General features: G+C 41.1%; 1 protein-coding gene across 2 annotated transcripts in view; it reads left to right on the forward strand.

Moving 5' to 3' along the window:
- Positions 1–1,406: 1,406 nt before the first annotated feature.
- Positions 1,407–26,342, forward strand: part of LOC142151527 (melanin-concentrating hormone receptor 1-like) — a 32,907-nt gene continuing 7,971 nt past the window's right edge. The window contains exons 1-4 of one of the 2 annotated variants that reach the window (XM_075207258.1): positions 1,407–1,756; positions 2,260–2,945; positions 15,915–16,466; positions 18,226–18,474. In XM_075207258.1, coding sequence (XP_075063359.1) covers positions 2,587–2,945; positions 15,915–16,466; positions 18,226–18,442 — 1,128 coding nt within the window. In that variant the 5' untranslated portion in view covers positions 1,407–1,756; positions 2,260–2,586 and the 3' untranslated portion in view covers positions 18,443–18,474. The remainder of the gene's footprint in view (positions 1,757–2,259; positions 2,946–15,914; positions 16,467–18,225; positions 18,475–26,342) is intronic. The other variant, XM_075207259.1, reaches the window with a different exon arrangement.

A 26,342-nucleotide genomic window follows, 5' to 3' on the forward strand; every position in this document is an offset into this window, starting at 1 on the left:
GAGAAAGGTACAGAGAGATAGAGAGAGCTGAGAAAGGTATACAGAGAGAAAGAGTGAGAAATGACAAAGAGAGAGAGAAGAGAAAGAAATACAGAGGGAGATAGAGTGGTGTATACAGAGAGAGATAAGAGAAAGGTATATATATATATAGAGAGAGAGAGAGAGAGAGAGAGAGAGAGAGGAGAAATGTATACTGAGAATGAGAGAGAGGGAGGGTGAGAGAGAGAGAGAGAGAGAGAGAGAGGTGTATACAGAGATAAGAGAAAGGTATACAGAGAGAGAAAAGAAAGGTATACAAGGAGAGTGAAAGTAGAGAGAGTTATACAAAGAGAGAGAGAAATTGGAGAGATGTATAGAAAGAGAGAGGAGAGAAAGGTATACAGAGAGAGAGAGAGAGAAGAGAGGAAGGTATACAAAGAGAAAAAGAGAGCTGAGAAAGGTACAGAGAGATAGAGAGAGCTGAGAAAGGTATACACAGAGAAAGAGAGAGAAAGAGTGAGAAATGACAAAGAGAGGGAGAAGAGAAAGAAATACAGAGGGAGATAGAGAGTGGTGTATACAGAGAGAGATAAGAGAAAGGTATATATACTGTATGTATATATATATAGAGAGAGAGAGATAGAGAGAGAGAGAGAGGAGAAAGGTATACTGAGAATGAGAGAGAGGGAGGGTGTGAGAGAGAGAGAGAGGTGTATACAGAGATAAGAGAAAGGTATACAGAGAGAGAAGAGATAGGTATACAAAGAGAGTGAGAGAAAGTAGAGAGAGTTATACAAAGAGAGAGAGAAATTGGAGAGATGTATAGAAAGAGAGAGGAGAGAAAGGTATACAGAGAGAGAGAGAGGAGAGAAAGGTATACAAAGAGAGAAAAAGAGAGCTGAGAAAGGTACAGAGAGATAGAGAGAGCTGAGAAAGGTATACAGAGAGAAAGAGTGAGAAATGACAAAGAGAGAGAAACAGAGACAGAGAGAGAGAGAAACAGAGAAGAGAAAAGAATACAGAGAGAGAAAGGTATACAAAGAGAGAGAAAGCAAAGAAAGGCATACAAAGAGAGGGGGAGCAGAGAAATGTATAGCGTAGAGAGAGAGAGAGAAAAGAAAGGAATACAGAGAGAGAGAGAAAAGAAATGTATACAAAGAGAGAGAGAAGAGAAATGTATACAAAGAGAGAGAGAGAGAGAGAGAAAGCAGACAGAGGCATACAAAGAAAGAGCAGAGAAAGGTATACAGAGAGAAAGCAGAGAGGGGTATACAAAGAGAGAGAGAGAGAGAGAAAGCAGAGAGAGGTATACAAAGAGAGAGATAAATGTATACAAAGAGAGCAAGAAGAGAAATGTATACAAAGAGAGAGAGAAAGCAGACAGAGACATACAAAGAAAGAGCAGAAAAAGGTATACAGAGAGAGAGAGAAGGGAAAGGTATACAAAGAGGGGAATGGAAGTGATCGGAGGGAGATAATAGACAAGTAGAAAGCAGGGGGAGGAGAGACAATGAACACAAACTGAATGCAAGAAAAGAGATCAGGAAAAAGCAGAAAGCAAAGATGGGTTTATTAGAAGAGGGGGAGGGAGACTCATAGAGGGATATAAGTAGATTATGATGCACATTCCTTACCTATTATCATTTTCTCCTTCCTATTTATCCAGTACTTCCAATCAACAAGTCACAGGAAATCGAAGCCAGGATCTAGTCTCGGTGTCACATACTTACACGCAGGCAGACACACACACACACGCTCACAGACACAGCTGTGGGAGGTAAGGCAGGCACTGGCACAGAAATGTGATTTCTAAATGTGGTGTGTATGGTGTATACCTGACAGGCAACAGGTCATGTATGTTTTGGAGTGTGGACCAATTTAAATGTGCTAGTGTGGTGCTATGCTTTCTGTTTCCACTGGGCTATGTGTCGATAGGGTATGGCATATATGTTATGGCGCATGAAATGTTCTGTAGTGAGTAAATGACATGCTGTGTTAATGCAGTACAACTACAGTGACTGGAGCTGCTGCATTGTATATGCAGCGTTATACAGTGTCCGCTTGTCATAGTAGAGTGTTTTGTGTATATTGGTAGGGGTAGGTTTATATATTGGCAATAAATGTATGTATTTTATGTATGTGTACGTTATTCAGAGTGTACAGAAGCTTGCGTATATCTGAGATTTCTGTAGTCACTGAAGCGGACTCATACAGGTGTCATGTCTCTGCGTGGGAGTGAGGCGATTAACTGTCTATCTAACCCTTATATTTCTGCTTTAGGTCTGGCACACTGGAGGGAAAATGAGAAGCTGAGGAAAGGAGAGATGCAACTACATCTAATCACACATATAGAACCTACTGGAAAGTAGACAGAGGTGGTTTGAGAGAATGAGGGGGTCTCTCTGTATGTATGTATCTTTATAGCACCTTGACCAAAAGGGGCTTTATAATAATAAAAAAACAGGTAACATTCACATGGGATACACTGCGAATTAACAAGATAAGAGAAGAGTACAATCTAAGACATGTGAAGGAAACCACAAAAACTTTGACCATCTTTTAAGTTGACTTCGCTCCCCATTTATCACAAACACACTTTCTGACAGCATGACACCTTCCCTACCTTGGATGTCTACAACACTGCCCCCTGTCTCAGGTGTGGTGTCACTACGTGGTCCCGGATGGGGAATGGTATATGGGATAATTTGTGGTTGTGGGGTCTTGTGCAATGGATTGGTCCTAGCAGTGCTACTCAGCTGCCGAAACACCTTGGTGTCTGATCTGTATGTGGTTAACCTGGCCTTGGCTGACCTTCTTTCTTTACTTGGGATGCCCCTCCTTATCCATCAGCTGCTCCATGATAGAGGTTGGGTCTTTGGCGATATCCTGTGCCGTGCTGTAACCGCCCTGGATCTCAACAACCAAATTACTGGTGTAGGCATCATCACTGCTCTCTGCGTTGACAGGTAACAGTGTGAGAGTTGAAGGGTGTTTGACTAGATGTGAAGTCTGAGGGTCAGCTTAGGGTCAGCAACTATTTGTGGTGCAGGCTGTATGGGCCAAAACGTCCACACGTCTTAGTCTCAACACAGATGCATCTCATAAAGGCAGCAGCTGTCAATGTCTAAAAGCCTAGATTCATTTTGATCTTCTAGTGACATGTTTGTCCAATGTGTGAAGGGTGGAGGTACTTTTTGCATATTGGAGAAATGTGCCAGACTTTAATAGCCAAGGTTCCTAAATCTATTGGTGACTGGGTGGGAGACAAAGACATGTATAAATCTATTCCTGATATTTGGAAAGTGTGGTTTAGAGATAACAGTGTCACTGGATGTCACATATGAAATTGGTGCTCTTTTCAAAAGAGAGTATAGTAAGAGCAGTAAGCTGTATATTTAGTGTCTGTACATATGTTCTTGCTACTTAGAATGAACTCCAGAAATAGATCTCTTGTGAGCAATAATTTGAAGGCTGTGGTTCCAACTGAGTCATGACGTATCTGAAATTGGGGACCTATTGGTTTTACACATTACTTGGAAAAGAGGGAGGAGAGGATGCCCTTTATGTGGAGAGCTGCAGACAAACCTTCTTTAATGCAAGGTATTTAGGAAAGACAGCGATACTCTGAGTTGCCCTGAGAAACTAAAGGAACAATGGAGAGGGTGTACTTAATAATGGGGTGATTTACATAACTGCATCATACAATGAGGAAAAAAAACAACCAGAATGGCACTTAGTGACGGTCATGAATTCTCAGGTTCAGGTTTTAAAGGGATAGCACAATCAGTATAGTAGAAGTGTTTATTTTCAATTTATTTTTCAAGAACTGTTCAGATACACAATTGGTGTAGGTATGGCTACAATAAGCTTGTTAATTATGAAAACCAGGCAAATGTATTGTTGAGCAGCTCGCATAACCAAGTCTTTTCTCATATGATAGAAAGATGGTATTTCAACAGGGTGTTTAAATGAAATCAACAAAACACTTTAAAAATAAATGCACTTTGTTTACTATATGGAAGAGGACTTGAGAGGCTTGCAAACAAGCCTAATGCCTGAGAGCTTGGGTGTGGATATAATTATCATGCCTATCAACAGAAGGATAGCAGCACCTATTAGATTGCATGTCATAGTACCTACCTGAGATGAGTGAGTCAGGATAACTAGGGTTAAAGCTAAGCTAAGACTAAGGGCCTAATATTGGAACATGCCAGTTTGCACATTGGCAAAGCCATGTTGCACTGCAGGCCGGGGCAAATTTAAAATGTGCAGACAGATTTAGAGCTGGGAGAGGATGTGTCCTTGTATTTGTGTGCTACAAGCAAAAGCAGGCAGTATTCTCAAGTTTTGAGGAGCCCTCCTGCATTCGAAGAACAAGCACCCTCATGGAGGTGGAGCATGATACATTCATTAAGCCCCACCTCGCGTGATGTGCAATGCAGCAAATCATCGCGAATAGTGTCTTCACGATCCCTCTCGCATTTGCCCCCTGACTTATCTAAGTGTAAATTTAAAAGTAGGCAAGTATGATATAATTAGATTATAAATAGATAAATATATACTCACTTCTCAAGTAACAGTAAATTAAACTTAGGGTATTGTTATGTTTTCTATGAAGATTTATACCCAGTGGACACTAGTAAATTGGTGATCAAAAAATAAATGGGCATCACAACATTGATATGTAATTGGGCTCTTTCCTATATATTTGACATACACTATATTGACAAAAGTATTCAGACGCTTGACCATTACACCACAGGGACTGTAATGACATTGTATTCAAATACCTATACTTTAATATGGAGTTGGGAACAGTCATGTTGGAACAGAAAAGGGCCTTCCTCAAACTGTTTTACACAAATTTGGAAACATTGCATTGTCCAAAATGACTTGGTATGCTAAAGCATTAAGATTGCCCTTCACTGGAGATAAGGGGCCTAGCCCACACCCTGAAAAACAGCCCCATACCATTATCCCTCTTCCACGAAACTTCACAGTTGGCATAAAGCAGTCAGGCAGTTAACGTTCTCCCGGCATCCGTTGAACCCAGACTTGTCCATCTGACTGCCAGAAAAGCGTGAGTTGTCACTCCACAGAACACGTTTCCACTGCTCAACAGTCCAGGGTTGGTGTGCTTTACACCATTCCATCCGACGCTTGGTGATGTGAGGCTTGCATGTAGCTGCTCGATCATGGAAACCCATTCCATTAACCTCCCGCCACACAGTTTTTGTGCTTACATTAATAAAAGTGGAAGTTCAGAACTCTTCAGCTATGGAATCAGCAGAGAATTGGCGACTTTTAGGCACCATGCACCTTAGCAGTCGTTGACCCCACTCTGTGATTTTATGTGGTCTTTCACTTCGTAACTGAGTTGCTGTTGTTCCTAAATGCTTCCACTTTTTAATAATATCACTTACAGTTGCGTGTGGAATATCCAGCAGGGATGACATTTCACATACTGTCTTATTGCAAAGGTTGCATCTATCTCAGTACCACGCTTGAAGTCACTGAGCTCTTAGAAGGATACATTTTGTATCACAAATGTTTGCAAATGGAGACTGCATGGGCAGGTGCTTGATTTTATACACTTCTGACAACAAGTCTGATTAAAACACCTCAATTCAATAATTAACAGGTGTGGCCAAATACTTTTGTCCATATAGTGTATGTCCCACAGGAATACAGTATATTGTGTAGGGATAGGTTTTAAACGTAATTTATAATTTGCTTACGGTAGTAGAATTTATGGTCATTTACGCTTAATGGAGTTTAGCACCTTCAGACAACTTCCATTTATTTGTCTGTATAGTCGTCCCAGCACCTTTTACTAAACTTCTATTTGTTTTTTACACCAAGGCCTTTATGTTTGCCGAGCAGAACTGTTTACTTTTGTTGTTCTTGGACAACAGACACATAAGTTCTCTGTAAATACAGACAGAAAAAGCTATGCATTTATTGAAAGGTGCATGAGGGCATTTACAAATACATACATTCAAGTTGTTTGAAGGTGGAAACCTGAATTTAAACCAATTATCTGTATGTGCTGTATTAATATATATTAACATAACATTAAATAGGTACTGATATATATGTAATAGTGCTGAATTATAATGAGTTACATACAGATACTAAGTTATCGTAAGGACTGGCAAAATAATACTTAGCATGCAATAACCTTTGGATTTTAATTAAGCCTATTTTAGACACTGTACTACAAGTTTATTTATTTAAAAAAGTAATATTACAATATAAAGCTCATTTATCCCTTTCTTACAGTTTGCTGCAATTGTAGAAAGTTTGTGGAAGACATGTCCTACTCTGCATAGTCAGCATATTTGTATAGTTCACATTTGCACAATGCAAAAAGGTGAAATTCATATCACTTGAAGGAATTCATGCTAGGAATATTATTAGGAGTTAGAGCGTAAGGCAGACAGTTAAGAGTATAAAAATTTAGACCACAAGGCACTCTGTAGCTGGCTACACACTGCAATTTATCCAGAAATCACCAGGAAGCACATGGAGCCCCACCCTGATGGAGACAGAAAGCTACTAAATAGACATTCCCAATCTAATAAGCAGTCGGACAGAGACTGTTGTTGCTCTGAGCATGAGACAAGCAGCCAACCGTACCAATAATGTCCCACACGGATATTATAGCCAAAACCAAACTTATTGTCTCTCTCCCTCAAAAGTTTCCTCCCCACCTCTCCATCATTGTTGACAATACCACCATCGTCTCTCTTCCCCAAGTCCGATTCCTAGGTGTCATCCTTGACTCCTTCCCTCCCCACATCCAATGTCTTGCCCAATCCTGTTACTTCCATCTCCGCAGCATTGCATCAGAACCTTCCTCTTCCATAATACCACCAAAACTCTCATCCTTTCTCTGACCTTTTCTCATATTGATTACAACAACTTTCTCTTGATTTCTCTGCCCCACACTCATCTCAGTCATTGAAAATCTATACCCAACGTTGCGGTAAGACCTATTTTCCTCTTTTGCTGCTCCACTTCTGCCTTCCCTCCCTGACAAGACTTACACTGCTCCCTCTCACCTACTGTATCCTCTTCAAACTCCTCACCCTCACCTACAAAGCCCTCTCCTAGTCCTCTGCTCCTTACATCTCCATAAGTACTCTGATCGCCCAATGACATCACCTCACCACCCCTCTGTTAACCTCGTCTCACTCCATCCTACAGAAATTCTCCTGTGCTGCCAACCACTTCTGGAATGATCCCCATCATATATCATACTATTCCCTAGCCTGCAAAGCTTCAAACATTACCTTAAAACCTACCTGTTTATTAAAGCCTACCATCCCACTGGTTAAGCACTCCTCTGCCCACTTTATATCCCCTCTGTGTATGCCTTTTTACAGACATGAAGTATGCCTCACCCTCATTGTGTCACCCACTCGTTTCTACTTCTCCCATCTGATTTTTAGTTCCCCATACACCGACTGACCCTTATGTGTCAGCCTAGTTGTCTACCCCTTCAACTCTGGATTGTAAGTTCCTGCAAGTAGAGCCCTCTTAGCTCCTGTCCCCTTCCTCTCATTATCATTGCCCTCAGCACACCAGCTATATGTTACACCTCCTTCTTGGGCTCTATGCACTTGGTCTCTCCATCACCCTGGTCTTCGCACCTCATTCCTCCAGTGCTCCTGGGCTCTGATCCTGTTAGTTGCTCCATGCTTCTGGGTACAAGTTAAGTTGTTCTGATTCATTCCCTACCTTACCCCCTCCCTTTTCTACTTATAGTGGTTTTGGGACACCTCTTGCACCTTATTGCCCTGTATGGCTATTCACAGTTGTGTTGTGAATTGTACTGCAATATGTTTATTGTATTATCCTGCAAAGCTGTGTACTGTTTTGTTGTATGCTCTCTGTACAGCCCTGCGGACCCTTTCTGGTGTCCTATAAAGGATAATAATAATAATAATAATAATAATAATAATAATAATAATATACTGATCAGCACAACATTAAACCACTTGTCTAATATTGTGTAGGTCCCCTTCATGTCATCAATTCAGCTTTGACCCGTTGAGGCATGGGCTCCACAAGACCTCTGAAGGTGTCGGGTGTTATATGGCACAAAGACGATAGCAGCAGATCCTTTAAGTCCTGTAAGTTGCGAGGTGGCGCCTCCATGGCTCGGACTTGTTTTTCCAGCATCTCCCACAAATGCTCAATTGGATTGAGATTTGAGGAACTGGGAGTCAACACCTTGAACTCTTAGTCATGTTCCTCAAATCATTCCTGAACCCTTTTTGAAATGTGGCCAGGGGCAGGCTGGGCTGGGTGGCACCCCGGTCCGGTCCCATAATGGGCTACATTGGGCTGGGTCACCTGCGTTTTTTTCCCTTAAAATAGGCTGCTGAGTTGAGTCTTGCCCCCCAAGCTGAAGTTTGCCAGCCCTCCCCTGAATGTGGCAGCATTATCTTTTGAGAGAGGCCACTGCCATTAGGGAATACCGTTGCTATGAAAGGATATACTTGGTCTGCAACAATGTTAGGTAAGTGGAATGTGTCAAAGTAACATGCACATGAATGTCAGGACTAAAGATTTCCCAGAAGAACATTGTCAATGAACTTTGGGTGTCCATGACCCTGTCCCCAGTTCACTGGTTGTTCTTCCTTGGACCACTTTTGGTAGGTACTAACCACTTCATCCTGGGACCCACAAGACAGGTCCCTCATAGTGCTGCTCAATCCGAGTTGTGTGCCTAGTCCAGGCCTTCGGAGGTGTGTGCCCAGTTCGGGCCTTCCTAGTTATGTGCCCAGTCCGGACCTTCATAGTTGTTTGCTCATCTCAGGCCTTGTGACTTATGTGCTCAATCCCAGACTTCCAAGTGATGTGCCCAGTCCCAGGTAATAGCTGCTACCCACAGCCAAAGTACCTAGCCATGGATTTCTGCGCTAAAAATTCCTAAGCAAACCGCCTGTAACATTCCCATGTTTCAGCCTCTTCTTTTTGATGCGAACATGGAGCAATTTATTTCTCTTACACGGCAGTGTTTCAATCAGTTCCTTTCAACCCCACATACTGTGTTGTGGCTGATCGGCGTAAATAATGTGTGAGACCATTATGGACACAGATCTGCACATTAGGGAATCAAGCTACTTATACCTATTTTAATGTGAATGACCAGCTTAACATGTATCAAGTTAATAGGACTAAGCTTTGGAGTGGATTAGAATCAGTTACACAGCAATAAGGTCAGATGTCTGTTAGCAGACGATTTATGGCAGGGTTGCTGATGATAACACTGTGACATTTTGGTGCAGTGTGAAATACAGGAGCTCAGGGACATGTCGCTTAACCATAAGGTTGATTTATTACACAGAGGAAGAAAGGAACTTCGCACATGCTCAGAAGAAATCCGTAGTCAGTAATAAACATCATAGGAGTCAGACCTACGTATAGCACACTGATTCCTAAAACTCCCCCTTGTTTGAAACTGTCTCTAGCTATAACAAACTTTACAAATTCATATTTAAAGTTTTAACTAGACATAACAATTTAAACATATATATTAAATGCATACCTTTTGTCTAGCAGTAAAATACATATGACATGCATTGCCAGTTTAAGCATATTCCAGTCCATATTTCTGCAAGAAAATATTTAGACTAGGTGATGCAAGTGGATAGCATGTCTGCAAGATTTTCTCCACTTGTCAGGAACTTTACATTAATCAGGTTGTTGTCAACTAAGTTCCTTATAAAATTGTGTGGGTTTGCTATATGTTTAGACCGTCCATGGTGTTTGGTGCTTTAGGATAAAGTGATTGCACCCTTGTTGTTACAAACTTTACCACATCATTATTGTTGACTAAACCCAACTCGTGCAAGATCTTTTGGATCCATATGGCCTCTTTTGCGCCTTTAATTAGGGCAATATATTGTGCCTCAGTCATAGGTAAGGCTACAGTGAGCTGTTTCTGACTTGCCCAGCTGTGTCTGCTATTATAAACATACTGTATACCCAGTATAGGACCGCCAGACGTCCTCATTGGCTCCCCAGCCAGTATCACAGAATGCCATCATTTTAGTATTGCGGTCCCTTTCAGGTATCTTAGTATGTGTTTGACAGCAATCCAATGGAGCTTCCCTGGATTTGTTGCAAAGTGGCTGACACAGCATACCGCATGCATATTATCCAGGCGTGTGCCAATAGCCGCATACATTAATGTCCCACCAGCACTTTCATAAGGAATTCTTTTAATTTCCTCTATCTTTGCTTCAGTAGTTGGACACATAACTGTACTGATTTTTATACTAGTGTCTACAGGTGTACTGACTGGTTAGGCATCTGCCATTCCAAACTTTGTGGGCATACTTCCAATATACCCTGCTTGCCGGTTCTGTATTATCCTTAGACCTAACAGTTGATGCGTTGGTCCTAAGTCTTTGAGCTTGAACCTCTCACTTAAAGATTCTTTCAGTTGTTTTATTTGGTCTTCCTGACCTGTAAGTAACAAATCATCCACATTGTAATCATATACCATTGTGATGAATAACTTCTGGTTTACCCATTCGTGATATAAGCAACAGTCTCTAATAGATCAGTCTCTGACCTAACAAAATCCATTTCCATCAGAGCAGCTTCCGGTTTAAGGTACCAGCAGTGCCCATTTAGTTTAAGTATAGTGAATTCTTCAGAAAACATACATTCTCCTCTAGGAATTCCTTGCTGCTATAATGCTGTGGAAATTCCTTAAATATCTCTTGTTGTAATTCCCCATTCACAAATGCAGAATCAAAATCTAATTGGTGCAATTTTTAATCATACAGTGCTGGCAATGTTATTACAAGGCGGAGGGTACTATACTATGCAACTGGCTAGAAGATACCAGACTCTTTATTGTCGATTTCAGATCTTTGGGTGCAGCCAATCAGGCTTTATAGTGAGCGAGGAACCCATGAGTGTTGAGTTTCTTGAAGAACACCCATTTATTTTTAATGGCTTATCGGTCACTTGGTTTGTCCACAATTATTTATTTGTTCTTATCCTTTAAAGCCATCAGCTCTTTATCAATTGCAGATTTCCATTCACTCCAATCACGACTGTCAGTTGCTTCCTGCAAATTTTTAGGTTCACTGTAAAAAAGGTTTGCAAATTCCCCGTAGTACCTGTGTGGCGGTTTGTCTTTATTTTTAATAAACTTCTATTCTACTTTGTGTATCATCTCGTTGATCCCTTTTTCAGTAGCAGATTTACACATATCCATGTTTTAGGTCATTTGCATATCCAGCATGACAAATTTTGATGATGTAGTGTTGGGTGTCTCAACTTTTAATGTTTGGACTTTAGACTCTGTTTCGTTAAAAATTACGTCTCAGACTTTGATGAGTTCTCTATCCTCAATATCCCACAGACGATAGCTCTTATTCTCATTGCAATACCCCATGACATCCGAACACCTTTAAGTGTGTGACATTTCGCTTTACTTTAGACCAAGGGGTAAATTTATCTAGCTGATAGTTTTCGGCGGGATTGAAAAATGGACATGTTGCCTGTAGCAACAAATCAGTGATCAATTATTTAGTAAATTCTTCAAAATTATAGCTAGAATCTGATTGGTTGCTATAGGCAACATCTCCACTTTTCAAACCTGCAGGAAACTTGCAGCTTGATAAATTTACCCTGAAGCCTCTTCTGGCACATTCAAACGCACTGCAACAGTTGGTTCGCAATTCCTTGGGTAAACAGCAGTATTTACTGTCTCCGCCCAGTATATTTTATCTAAAGCTGCGTCATGGAGCATTTTTTGTGCTTTCTCAACAATTGTCATGTTGGCCCCATCGCTGGCGCCATTTTGCTCAGGAGTGTGGTCAATTGATGCCGCGTTTCTTTAAATTAGACCCTTGTTTTCAATTTAACTTGATACTTTTCAGTTTCTCAAATGGACAGAAATTCTTTTATTTATAAAAATAATATTCTGTTAAATACTCCTTTATTGATTCATTGTTAAAACATTCCATTAGCGAAATATAAAACTTGTATTTGAATAACACCATGAATAAAAATAACTGTTAAAAAGACAAATGCTAATTTGTCTGACGGCGACACTGCTCTGATTAGAAATCTAATTTGATAGTTTATCGTGTAACATGTGTGATAAATGTTCTATTCATACCACATCTCTCTGGGAAAACTTTGTGTAACATAAAATCGTCTTTATTCTTACATCTTATCAACCAGAAACAAAGGTGAAATGGACTGATAAGGATTGTAAAGGAACTACTGGTATTTCCACACTTATATATGTTAAATATATTTCTTCTTATATCCACTGTGTGCCAGCTTATTTCCCTTTAAACAGCTAGTGGTCATATATATATTGATCCCTTGTGTTCGCCTAAATACCGGGTTGGCTATTCCTTAGATATTATTTCTATTAAATTGAGGTAGAGTGATAGTAACTGGAACCATCCCGCTAAATAGGCTGTATATACCAGGGTTTTCACTGCTAGCTATTGCTATCCTTCCATCTAGCTGTCTCGCTTCTATCAACTTCTCACTCAGCGAGCAGCATATGGTAGATTCCTAACTATATGAACTCTATATCGCTAAATAGCCTAAGTTAAATTAAACAGAGCAGCGAGCACAGCGTCCGCCAACGCGCGTTTCGCTAAGACTTTTACTTGCCTTAGTAAAAACCTTAGCGAAACGCGCGTCGGCGGACGCCGCGCTCGCTGCTCTGTTTAATTTAACTTAGGCTATTTAGCGATATAGAGTTCATATAGTTCGGAATCTACCATATGCTGCTCGCTGAGTGAGAAGTTGATAGAAGCGAGACAGCTAGATGGAAGGATAGCAATAGCTACCAGTGAAAACCCTGGTATATACAGCCTATTTAGCGGGATGGTTCCAGTTACTATCACTCTACCTCAATTTAATAGAAATAATATCTAAGGAATAGCCAACCCGGTATTTAGGCGAACACAAGGGATCAATATATATATGACCACTAGCTGTTTAAAGGGAAATAAGCTGGCACACAGTGGATATAAGAAGAAATATATTTAACATATATAAGTGTGGAAATACCAGTAGTTCCTTTACAATCCTTATCAGTCCATTTCACCTTTGTTTCTGGTTGATAAGATGTAAGAATAAAGACGATTTTATGTTACACAAAGTTTTCCCAGAGAGATGTGGTATGAATAGAACATTTATCACACATGTTACACGATAAACTATCAAATTAGATTTCTAATCAGAGCAGTGTCGCCGTCAGACAAATTAGCATTTGTCTTTTTAACAGTTATTTTTATTCATGGTGTTATTCAAATACAAGTTTTATATTTCGCTAATGGAATGTTTTAACAATGAATCAATAAAGGAGTATTTAACAGAATATTATTTTTATAAATAAAAGAATTTTTGTCCATTTGAGTGCCCCACTTAGATCATTTCTCTTTCCTTCATGTATATGTTTCTAGTAAGCCTATGATCGGGTGCACCTAACCTCAGGTGGTATAGTCAATGCTATGTAGCCAGACTGATATATACACTTGGAGGAATTATATGGACCACCTGGTGCGGTCTTTTTTCTAGTTGTAAACTTTTCAGTTTCTGCCAATTTTTTAGATTTGATAATTTTGCTAGTCACTTCACTTTTATTCTTAATAAAGTATACATGCATTTTCCGCGTTGCATCATCAATCAGGGTGACCAAATATTTGAACCACACTTCCATTGGCCTGCACATGTCTGTATGTACTAATGCCAGTGACTGGTCAGCTCAGCTCGCTGTTTCGGGACTGGACAGCGTGTCTTATTTCCCCATTATGCAACTTTCACACACTGGTCTCCCATTATATTTCAGTTATTCCCATCACTATGCCATCCAGTAACTTCTGTTTGTTATATCCCAGGTGACCTAATCTTCTGTGCTATTGCTCGGAGGCAGCCAATGCACAACACGCTTATGACACCATAAATTTGCACTTGGTCCATTCCGAGGCTTTGTGTCCTGGTTTGTGACACTTGAATTTTATTTTCTTGGGTTTTACACCCTTGGTGAGAAGGCAGAACTATCCACAACTGTCTCTATAGGCATGCGCTCCTGAAACTGTAGTAATTTGGTTCGGACAATTTCTGTTAAAACTTTGGGCGCACATGACTCTAAAGCAACCACCAGGAAATCAGATTCCAGAGTCATATTTTTCAGCATTGCCACAGCTACCTCCTCCTCTTCTATTTCAACTATGATTGTAATCAGTTATTGTGATATACACATCATTTTGTCAATGTTCCATATAACATCCTCCTTAGATTTATTCGCCTCATTAGTCCTCTGTCCTCATAATCCTTTTGCAGAGCAATCCCCATTTAATACTCTGATGCCTTTCCGCTAATGACAGAACATACATGTTGCTGCCCAACTAACCCGATGGTGCCCATTGCTCTGTCCGCATCATCCGCATTGGGAGCGGCTTCAGGGTCGTTAGTGACCTTCCAAAGCTTTGCCCTCTTAAGCTGCATTTCCATGTGGCATACTTTTCAGAGCCTGCTAATTTTACAAAACTCAGGCTTATGCTGTTGCTTGCAGCTTATTCACACACACTCTGTGAAAAACGTTTTCAACTTTCAAGTTTTCTTCCACTCTGATCACTTATGATCTCTCAAAGTACTGTCAGCTTTCAGTGTCTTGGATGTGTTTTGACAGGATAGCGTGGTTCAATTTCAGCTATCTTATCAACAAGTACAGTCTGGTTCCATAACCTGTTACCCATACTTGCCAACTCTCCCGGAATGTCCGGGAGACTCCCGCATTTTGTGAGAGTCTCCCGGACTCCCGGGCGAGTGTGGCAATCTCCCGAATTCTGCCCACTTCACTAGGAAGTGCCCCACTTCCTAGTGAAGTGGGCAGAATTAGATCCCAAACGCCGCGATTCCCGGTGAATCGCGGCGTTTGGCCCCGCCCCCGCTGTCAAATGACGCAATTTGCGTCATGACGTCACAGGGGGCGGGGCCGAAATGACGCGATTTCGGCCACCCCGCCCCTTCACGCCCCCCTCCACTGGCTGGCTCCCGGAAAGGGAGCTGAAGAAAGTAGGTAAGTATGCTGTTACCAGAGTATTTATGGCAGGGATACTGATTATAATAACACTGTGCCCTTTGGTGAGTGTTGCAGTGTGAAATAAAGGAGCTCAGGGACATGTAGTGTAACCATGAGGGTAATTTATTACACGCAGGAAGAGACCTTCACACATGCTCAGAAGATATCAGTAGTCAGACAGCAATAAACATCATAGGAACTAGACCTACACAAAGAGAGATAACAGAGCACACTGATTCTTGCAGGGTTATCAGAGATCCCTAAGTGGTTGTAGCTGGAGCTGTGACATCATAATAGCAGCAGCAACCAAGATCCATTCTGCTTTCTATGGCTACAATTTGTGTAACTCCTTAGACATACCAGTATTATTATTAAACACTAAGGTAAAGGCTGGTCAACTGGTGGCCTCCTGGCTGTCATAAGAAACTGCATAAACTGTATTGTGTGGCATTTTTGTAATATGAGCATCCACGTCTAAAATAAATGCAGTGTTTCGCATAAAATTTTGGGCGACGCAGCTGCTAGTAAATGCAGCATCACAATTCTGTACAATAATTTTCCATCTAAAGCACCAACTGAGGTGACGTAGAACGTTTGGTAATCCTGAAGTGTAGAGTTCTACATTACTTCAACATCACAGATGGTATGGACACTGAGAATATTCCACGCCGTGGGGCTGCAATTATTTTGTACATGGGTAATGAACACTTATATTCTGTTTAACTTATAAATGCCTTTTTTTTAGTAAATTAAATGATTATGTTATCCATTTTTAGATGAAGTTTCTTGATAGAAGAACAGTGACTGCATGACATAATAATACTGTGTGCTTTCCCCTTTCTCTTGGCAGATATGTGGCAGTCGTGCACTCATCCACCATGGGTCAGCGACGCAGTGTGCGTTGTACGTGGATAGTAACAGGCTGTGTGTGGCTATGCTCACTCCTCCTCAGTACACCTGCTCTTCTCTACTCCGGAGTGCGATGGGGAGAAGGTGTGGCTCTGTGTGTACTGGATCTTCCTGGAGCACCGGCATCCCTCTACTGGTACACACTGATGCACAGTCTTCTGACATTCCTCCTGCCTTTATCAGTTATAGTGGTGTTGTACTCCCTCACCCTTCACCACCTTTCTCGGGTTATGAGAAGAGTCCAAAGGGCTCCATCGCAGCGTAGCCGCAGGGTCACCCGAATGGCTCTGGCTATCGTTGCTGCTTTCTTATTTTGCTGGGCTCCCTTCCATGCAGTGCAGCTTGTCAATCTGTTCTCCACTGGGCCTCCGTCTAGCTCAACTTTCTACCTCAATCAAGCTGCTATTTGTATGGGATATGCTCACAGCTGTGTCAGCCCTCTGCTGGTCATCTGCTGTACTGAGGGCTTCCGGGAGCGGCTGCCACATGCACGGTGAGCACATCTCAGTCAGCTATTTGTGCAACTACAGTTATTTAGTATAATGTATTAATAATGCAGTTTCTGAAGTTATTCATCATCCTCTTTATAAGTCAATTATAGGTAAGCCTCTATATGGAGCTCCCAGTAACTTTCTAATATTCTTGTTATTTTATAACAAGGAGTACAGTATCCTTTATAATGCACAAGTTTCAATTGAAAACAAAGAAAGCTGCTTAGATGATTATGGCTATTCTCATATATAAGTGTGTCTTACCGTGACTACTACTTTCCAAATATAGGTTATATTGTATTGGAATGACATCACTACTCTCTAAAGTAAGAATGTGGCTGGTTTTTCCATTGAACTGTGGCCCGCTTGAGTGTTTCTATTCTGACATTAAGTTTCCACACAGATTTGTTCATTGTCTTCAGAGCTGAAGGAGACATTTGAAACTGATTTAAGCCCTTTATGACCACAATAGAGTTTGTAATAATGATGTTTTTATTAATGTTGAATACCCTGTGAAATATTAACTATGCACCGTTGTATCAGACATTTGCATTTTTGATTGACACTGTCTCAGGAAGACACTAAGAGCTTCATTTAGAGTTAAAAGGAAATAGAAAAAGTGGCAGCGCTGATGTATAAAATATATCCAATTTATTAAAACATATATTAAAATATTGTATTAAACATAAATATGTATACAATATCCATGAATCGAGCTGGATAATTATTATTATTATTATTATTATTATTAATTTTTATTTATAGGGCGCCACAAGGTGTCCGTGGCGCCATACAGGGACAAAAACGAATTACAATACAAGGTGAGACAGCACAGTACAGTAAACATAAAGCACAGTAACTCAGTAAGCTCAATGCACAGCTAGTGAGGGCGGGGGAGTATCCGCAAATGACGGGGCCCAAAAGGAGGGCGCGGAAGAGAGGGCTAACAAAAGCTCTGTCTAACAGAGCTCTATAGGCATATAGCATATACAGAAACAAGCATACATGAAATATAATAGCGATAAACAGGTATTCCCTAAAAGAAATCCGACCGATGAAGCTCATATGCTCCTGGCACATAAAGTGCAGCTGAAAGTCACGTACATCCACAATATACTTGTAAGGTACCTTGCTGGAACTTAGTTTTCCTTTAGCGCTCTCTTATATATGGTTCTCCTGTGTCGCTGTAGAGAGATCGATAGTCTCAATAAGATGTAATAGCTCTATGGCTCCATATAAAAAACTAGGACTGCAAAAAACATGTGTATACACGGAAGTCCAAAACAATGGGAAACACCCATTGTTTTGGACTTCCGTGTATACACGTGTTTTTTGCAGTCTATTAGTCAGTCTATTAGATTATGGGGTCCTGGCAAAACAATGTTGCACTGCAGGGTAGGGGTGCAATTTAAAATGACAGATTTAGAGTTGGTAGGGGGTGTGATCTAGCTGACCTCTAAACTGCAGTGTAAAAAATAGACTTGTCCAGTATGTGTATACTGTACAGAAAAGTAGTCAGTATTTCCCCTGCATTGCTACATGGTTTGTCCAGGAGCAGCTTTCGTCTTTGATTTGCTCCTAACAGTAAATGAGGCTCTCATTTTTTTTATTGTTGTTTTAATGACACGATAGTTTGTCTGAAAGATAACAAACTGATTTGTTGCTGTAGAAAAACAATAGACAGGGATTTGTTCTAACATCAAGTATGTGAAATATTAGTGCACTGTGCAGCCTTATTAACTGTCCCATTTATATTTACAGTTGTTGCCGTTTTTTCTTCCGTCGCTGGGCTGGGTTTTGGCCAATTTCGGCCATACCCCACCATGGCCCAAGCTCTGCCATTAACAGCCCCCCTATTGATGGAATTTGTGCCCCTCAGCAACGAAGAAGGACTATCCACCTGGAGACCCCACCATGTTCTATCACCGAAAACACCAGGATCTGCCTTGGAATGAGGGACGAGAGCAGCATTCTGTGATTTCCATAGTGACAGGTGTTGCTGTAGTTGTTGTAAGCCATATCAACCAATCAGATTCTGCCATTTTCCTAGTACAGTTTAGAAAGTGAATGCAAATGTCTGATTAGTTGCTATAGATGAAAGAAACTTTCCTGGACAGTTACTTGTACACCTGCTTTCATAAGTGTTTAAATTTAAAGCATATATATTTGTAACATCTACAAGCACAGTGTATTTTACACCCATTACAGTATCATGCAATTTGGGGTGTAGTATAAAGGGGAAGTCTTCCCACAGAGAATTCTATTGCCCAGGCTGAACCGTTTATTTTCTATGCTCCTGTATTTTGGAAGCAGCGTTTTATATGTCAGTAAAACGCAAAAAGCAGCAAATATCTGCTGTTAATTCATCTCCTTAAAGTCTATGGTACTAAAATTTTAGGAGCATTTGTAAGCAACGCTTTTAATTAAAATGCCAGTGTGACACCAGCTTTGATACGACAACATATCTACTGTGTTTTCACAACTGCATTCAGGGCTGAACTAGTCTCATATTTAGAGCTTTGTGCTCAAGTTCACTTTCCTAGGAGGAGATAAAAGCAGTGACGTCAAGTTTGTCTCAGTTAGTGTGGTGTCAGTGCCTGTCTTGATCTCATTAAAAAATACCTTTAAAATGATAATTTCAAGTTCCAGTGAAAACCCATTTTAGACACCTGTTTTAGTAGACAATGAATAGTTCACTGGTTGCAGACCACAAAACAAAGGCAACTTCTGTCAGACACAGCAAGTCTGTAGAAGACACTGTACGTTCATACAAGCTAGTAAAAATATGAAAGATGTAACTCTTTTTAGAACCTATAAGATGTCATTTTCAGAAATATAAATACAAGTGGAAGATATCTCTTCTGAGCTTTTTTTATTGTAATGATTTTTTTTTTATTTTTGTAACGCATTTAAGTGACATCAGCACAGTGGCTATCATTGCTGTATCACAACGCTGAGGTCATAGTTCAATTCCTGACCATGGACCTATATGTGTGGAGATTGTATATTCTCCCCATGTTTGTGTGGGTTTCCTCTCACTGTCCAAAGACATACCGGTAGATTAATTGGCAGCTGACTAAAATGGACGTGTGTGTGTGTGTGTGTTAGGGAATTTAGATTGTAAGCTCCAATGAGGCAGGGACTGATGAAAATGACAAATATTCTCTGTACAGTGCTGCGGAATATGGTGGCTGTAAATAATAAGTTGTTATTAAGTCAATAATTAACATTCCTATGCTATATTGCAAAAAGACAAAGACAGCACCTACCTAACATGTAGCTCATCCCAAGAGATTGAAAATACTTATTTTAAGTTTATATATAAGTGACATCTATGCATATCTTTGAAAGAGATAAATGGGAAAATGCACTATCATGTAAATCCTATACATAGTCACAGAAGAAAACCGAGATGACTTCTAACATTTTAATCATTTACAGTAGGTGATAAACAATCCGTTATACTATACACATTTTCCTAGTGCACACTGAAATAATGACATCGGAACTCAAAGCTTATGCATACATTATTTCCAAGAGTATATACATATAATACAAAATGCATAATTTACACTTACACCAATCCTATACTGAGGTCACTATGATTTCATTCAGAGCGGGCAGTACGATGCTGTATATATCGAGAACAACATTTTAAAAAAGTGGTAATGGAAATATTCTGAAATGTGACATGCAACATTTAAAGGTTGGCAGAACAAGTCTGTTGTAGCATACATTGCTGCTAATAGGGCAGTTTAGTTATTGATCAAAGTCTGTGAAAACGAAAAGAAGGTGCTAGATACACTAAGATAGGTAGGTAGGTGCTAGATACACTAAGATAGGTAGGTAGGTGCTAGATACACTAAGATAGGTAGGTAGGTGCTAGATATACTAAGATAGGTAGGTGCTAGATATACTAAGATAGGTAGGTAGGTGCTAGATACACTAAGATAGGTAGGTAGGTGCTAGATACACTAAGATAGGTAGGTAGGTGCTAGATACACTAAGATAGGTAGGTGCTAGATACACTAAGATAGGTAGGTGCTAGATACACTAAGATAGGTAGGTAGGTGCTAGATACACTAAGATAGGTAGGTGCTAGATACACTAAGATAGGTAGGTAGGTGCTAGATACACTAAGATAGGTAGGTGCTAGATACACTAAGATAGGGATAATATTTGCGAAAAACAGACCTTTTGGGGCACACTATCGTCCTAGAAATACAAATATACACAACAAAAACTTATCATAAGAATGTATCTGTAATGGCTAATGTACTTAGTGATTTCATGTTAGAAATACCTGCCTTACCAATCCCCTCACTCTTATCCTGCACATTATCTTGGAGATTGTTCCTCAATTTTCTGAGTGGAAATAAAGAAGTCAATATTTTTTTTTAAATTCTTAAAGTCAATCACCCCAATATTTTCTCATACTACAAGACCACTAAGAAACAGAAAACGGCTGCCTAAAGTCACTTGCAGAGCAGTGGTGAACAGATAGTGTTTGGAGGGGAAAGAGAAAACGGGTACAGGTTAGCGCATATCACTAGGCCCATCTTAACATTATGGGCCCTGGGCAAAGCAGTGCACTTGGGCCCCTACCTACACAACCACTCACAGGAATAAAAATGTAAATTATCAATAAAATTAAGTTTATATTTATTGGTACTTGCAACAAAAATCAGTGTTTAAACATTAAAAAACATGCTGTACAGCTGTGCCTTGATACATTGGTGAATAGAGTTGCCCGGGGGCAACTGCCCAGTGCCCAGGGGGAAAGACAGCCCTGCATATCACACCCCACTGTGATATACTAGGCCCTACACATCCCATCGGACTTGACCAAGCCCCCATCTGGTCATACAGGGTCACATGGCTAGGTTTTATAAAATATATTAGTAAATGAAGAGAACAAAAAAGAAAAGTGGAGTTGATGGGGGGTTATTTTACCTGCAAATGTGCTTCATTGCTGCATATGTGGAGGTGACTCAGTAATGCCACTGCTTTAGTGTAGTAAATTAATAGACTGCATTCTCACAGATGTCACTGGCTCTTAGTAAATTGATAGGCTGCATTCTCATGAATATTGATTCAAAAAGGCTGCCACCACTGTGTGAAAGTGACTGGTGCCATTTAATTCATAAAAACACAACGGAGTCTGTGCCCATCAATGCCAAAGTAATTGGCCTGTTCCAAACCATAATTCCTAGTTACAGGACTTTCCTGTATCATTTGGCTGTGGGTGAAAATAACTTATGGGTTAATAACATATGAATGTCTTTCTCTAAAGGTTCTCACTGTATTCTATATAGAGGAGAACCTACACTGATAAGCATGCAAAATAAATCGTCAGATTTGTACAGTTAAAACATTTCTTAATGTAAAACTGAAAACATATTACAATTGTGTGTGTGTGGGGGTGTGGCTGGACGCCATCACAGCCAGACATGTGCTGCATAAACTCCGGACTCCATGTCCTTAAAACTGCCTATTAGGACCCCCCTGCTCTCTATAATTAATCTCCGGTCACTGAGGGAGAAGCTAGAGTCTTACTGTGGCATTTGTCAATTTTTATCTGGACCCCCTGCAGCGTACTGACCTCTGCAGGGACTGCTTGGCCAAGAATCCGGGCCCGTGATCTCCTGCCTCACTACCTTGTGCAAAGGTTACATTCTCTACGAACCGATCAATTATGTCACAAAAACATAAGAAACCGCCTCAAGCCGCTCTCTACAATTTCTTCAGTGCAAAAGGCAAACCTGCTTCCCAGACATCCGACCAACCCGAGACTTCAGGTCCTTCATCATCTGCAGATATGGAACTTGATCCGCAGATACAAGTAATCATGACTAATTTAATTGAAGGTGTCAAAGCCACCTTTCAGCAGGAGCTTGCTAAAGCGGTCAACGACTTCAAGCCCGAAATTGTGTCTCTAGGTAATAGAACAGACACCCTTGAATCCAAAACAGACGACCTATATTGCTCTCACGATGCCATCAGCAGAGAAGTATCCCGCTTTCACGACGATCTAGAGGCCATAAAAGAAAAGCAAGAGGACTCCGAAAATCGCTCTAGGCGGAACAATATCCGCATATGTAATGTTTCAGAAGTCATTTCCTCGTCTGAGCTCCCTACATTTCTAAAAGACTTATTTGTCCATATACTCCCGGACCTCTCAGATGCGGACTGCCTCATGGACCGAGCTCACAGAGCTCGACCGGCCTCTGATCTGCCCCTGCGCGACATCATCGTCCACCTTCATTACTTCCGTACTAGGAAGCGGATTCTCATGGCTACCACCGTCTTTCGTGAAATGGATATACAACTGTTCCAAGACTTGGTACCCTCCACCATTCAGAAGCGTAGAAACCTACAACCAGTCACTAAACTCCTTTGCCAACACAACGTTAGATACCGTTGGGGCTTCCCTTTCCAGTTACAAATCTCTGCTGCTAATAGTTCACATTACTTCAAAACTTTGGCCCAGGGCCAAGATCTACTAGCAAAATTGGATATCCATCCTACTGCACCTTCTTCCCAATCTGGCTCTCCAAAGCCTCAACACTCTGCCCCTCCAAATCCTGAATGGTCCAGGGTCTCCCGTTGACGAGCCAGAGATGCTACCTCTCCCCCATGACTTAATTGGTGCTCTCCCTGAGAGTATCTTTTCTAGACCCTCTGGGAGGGGTGGACTTCTTCTGTCTCTCTCTTTACAGGTTGATGCCCATCACGGATGACGTATATCCTCAGAAGAGCTTCCTGACTCTATTGGACTCACCTACTGTTCGGTTTTATATTATCTTTGATATACTTCGTTCTTTTACCAAAATTTCATAACTTACTGTTGCAATATATTGATGTTTGTACACCGCAGCACACTCTGTTCTAGTAAGCGGTTGGTGTATATTTTCTCTTACTTTTCTTTTCTCTTTCGTAAGCTTCATCTTACACTTTTCTCCTTTCATTCCCTATTTCCTCTCTACTACCCTACTCCCTCCATCTCCATTCCCTTTCTCCCTTTGCTCCTTTCCTTCTGTCTTTTCCTTTCCTCCCTGCTCCATTTCTTAGTATGCCACTTATATTGGTTATTTATCCTAGTGCCGATTGGTCACATGTTGTCCATAGTAACTTTTGCTGGTCATTTTATGCTGCCACTTTTTTATCATAACATGTTGAAGTTTATATGCTGTTGTTTCTACGTTCCAATATGCGGTTTGCTCAAATTTGCTCTCACCTCTTTTCTCTTCTTCCTTGCTTCTGGAAGACAGCCCGCTATCCCATTCTTCTTTCTTCCCCTTCCTCCCCTCCCCAATCTTCTCCCCCCTTTCCTTCCCCCTATACTCTCCCTTTGTTCCCTCCCTCCTGCTTCCTCATTCTCTGCTTGTTCCATATTAACACTTAAATGTGTCAGTTATATTTGTTATGCTTTTCATTATTATTATATAGTTGCACATTGTCCATGGTAATTTATGTTACTTATCCAATACTGTTAAACCTGGCCACCGGTCCTGACTCCCCTCTAAGTCAGTCCCCAGGCCTAACCAAAAGCACCTTCTTAGTTTGTGATTTTATAATGAGTATCTTCTGTGGCGCACTTCTGAACCCCTCCTGGGTTCCTATGTTTTAAGGGTTTTTGCCCAATTGGGCTTACCTTTCCATCTTTCCTTCCCTTCTCCCAACATGACTATCTCTATCCCTCTCTCCCCACTACCACCCTATTTTGCTGGAAAGGCTAACCACCTCTATTATTATCTCTTTGTCCTTATTTTGCCTCTTGAGACCGAAATCATCCTGTTCATATGGCAATGAAACTTCTCTCCATCTATGTGAATGGGCTTAACTCCCCCCGCAAACGTACTATAGTCCTGGGAGCCTGTAGCAGAGAAAAGTCGGACATCGCCTTCTTACAAGAAACCCTACTCACACTCAACGCCAAGGTAAACAGTTCTCACAGACTTGTTTTGCTCTCTGCCGACTGCAAAAAAAGAGGGATAGGAATACTCATTCATAGCAAGGTACCTTTCTTCCACTTTTTCACATATACGGACCCAGAGGGCTGCTTTTTGATTGTAACTGACACTCTCCGTTCTAACCCAATCACCCTGGTATCAGTCTATGCCACTAATCAAGGACAAAGTCCTTTTTTCACTACTCTATTTAAACATATGGAGAGACTACCACAAGGACTCCTGATAATAGCTGGAGACTTTAATGTAGTTCTTGACCCTTCCCTAGACAAATCTTCTCCTCCCTCTTCAAAAATGAACCTTCCTCCCTCGAAGCCTCACTGACTCTAGCTTCCTTGCTTAAACAATACAATCTTTATAACTCCTGGCGCCTCAAAAATTCAACGGCTAGGGACTAAACTCATTTCTCGGTCCCTCACCAGGTATACTCTCGTATTGATATGTTTCATGTTTCTCAATCTTTCACGTCCCATATAACCTAAGCGAGTATTACTCCATTTTCATGGACTGATCATGCGGGAGTATACATCTTACTGCATCTTGTCTACCAACCTCCTCACTCTCAGCGATTGCGCTTGGACGATTCGATTCTTCTGAATGACTCTGCAGCATTAACCATCTGCACGTCTATCACTTATTACTTCTTAGAGCACTCCCCCCCTTCCATGGTGCCAGGAGTCATCTTGGAAGCTCACAAGGCCACTATTCGTGGACAACTGATTAGTACAGCCTCTGCAACTAGAAAAAAATCGACAGCAGAGATCTCCTCGCTGGAACAGCGAATTTCCACCTTACTCACCCAGCACCAACTTCGTCCTGATTCTAGTCTATTGACACAAATAGATTCTCTGAAAGGCCAATTAAACACCCATCTCTCTCTGAAGGCTGCTCGTATAATGCAAAAACTCCAGCAATGGTACTACGATAAGGCCAATAAAGCAGACTCTGTGCTGGCTGGGAAACTATGGAAAAAACGGGCTTCAGGTTTTATCAAAAGGCTTCGCAAAACAGCCCAGGACTCTATTACATATAACTCCTCCACTATTGTTCGCATTTTTCGAGAATATTATTCTTCCCTCTATAACCTTCCTGATCCTCTGCCATGTGGCGACCTTCCTGAACAGAACTCGAGCGCATACATAGCCAACACTCCCCTCCCCAAGTCACTACAGCCCAGCTTACTCTCCTGAACTCTGTTATTACTCAAGATGAAGTCCTGGCAACCATTAACTCTCTTAAATCTTCCTCAGCCCCAGGACCAGATGGTTTTACCGCATAATATTATAAAAAGTTTGTGCGGGCCCTTGAACCCCACTTGACCACCTTTTTTAATCACATTTTAGAAGGTGCTTCCTTTGACCCTTTCACCATGCAAGCTAACATCGTAGTGATCCCAAAACCAGGAAAGGACCACACCTTATGCACCATTTACAGACCTATATCGCTTCTTAATGTCGATCTGAAGCTTTACGCAAAAATACTGCCCAACAGATTAAACCCGCTCCTGCCGTCCCTCATTTATCTCGACCAGGTCAGTTTCATCTCGGGAGACAGGCTCTGGACAATACCAGGGGGACCACTGACTTGATCCACTCTATCCACGCTGGTAAAATTTCCTCCCTGATTATGGCTTTAGATGCTGAAAAAGCATTTGACCGCGTTTCCTGGTCATTTATGGGTGGAGTCCTCGAGTCGATGGGCTTCTCTAGTAGTTTTCTGAGAGGCATATTGGCCTTATATAGATCCCCTTCGGCCACTGTTTTAGCTAATGGCATCACTTCAATGCCGTTTGGGATTTCAAATGGCACACAACAGGGGTACCCCATCTTATCGCTCATTTTTGCCCTCATGATAGAACCATTGGCTGCCAGGATTCAAGCTAATCAACAGATCTCTGGTATTAAAGTG

This window comes from Mixophyes fleayi, chromosome 4 (genome assembly GCF_038048845.1).
Source record: "Mixophyes fleayi isolate aMixFle1 chromosome 4, aMixFle1.hap1, whole genome shotgun sequence".
Lineage (NCBI taxonomy): Eukaryota > Metazoa > Chordata > Amphibia > Anura > Limnodynastidae > Mixophyes > Mixophyes fleayi.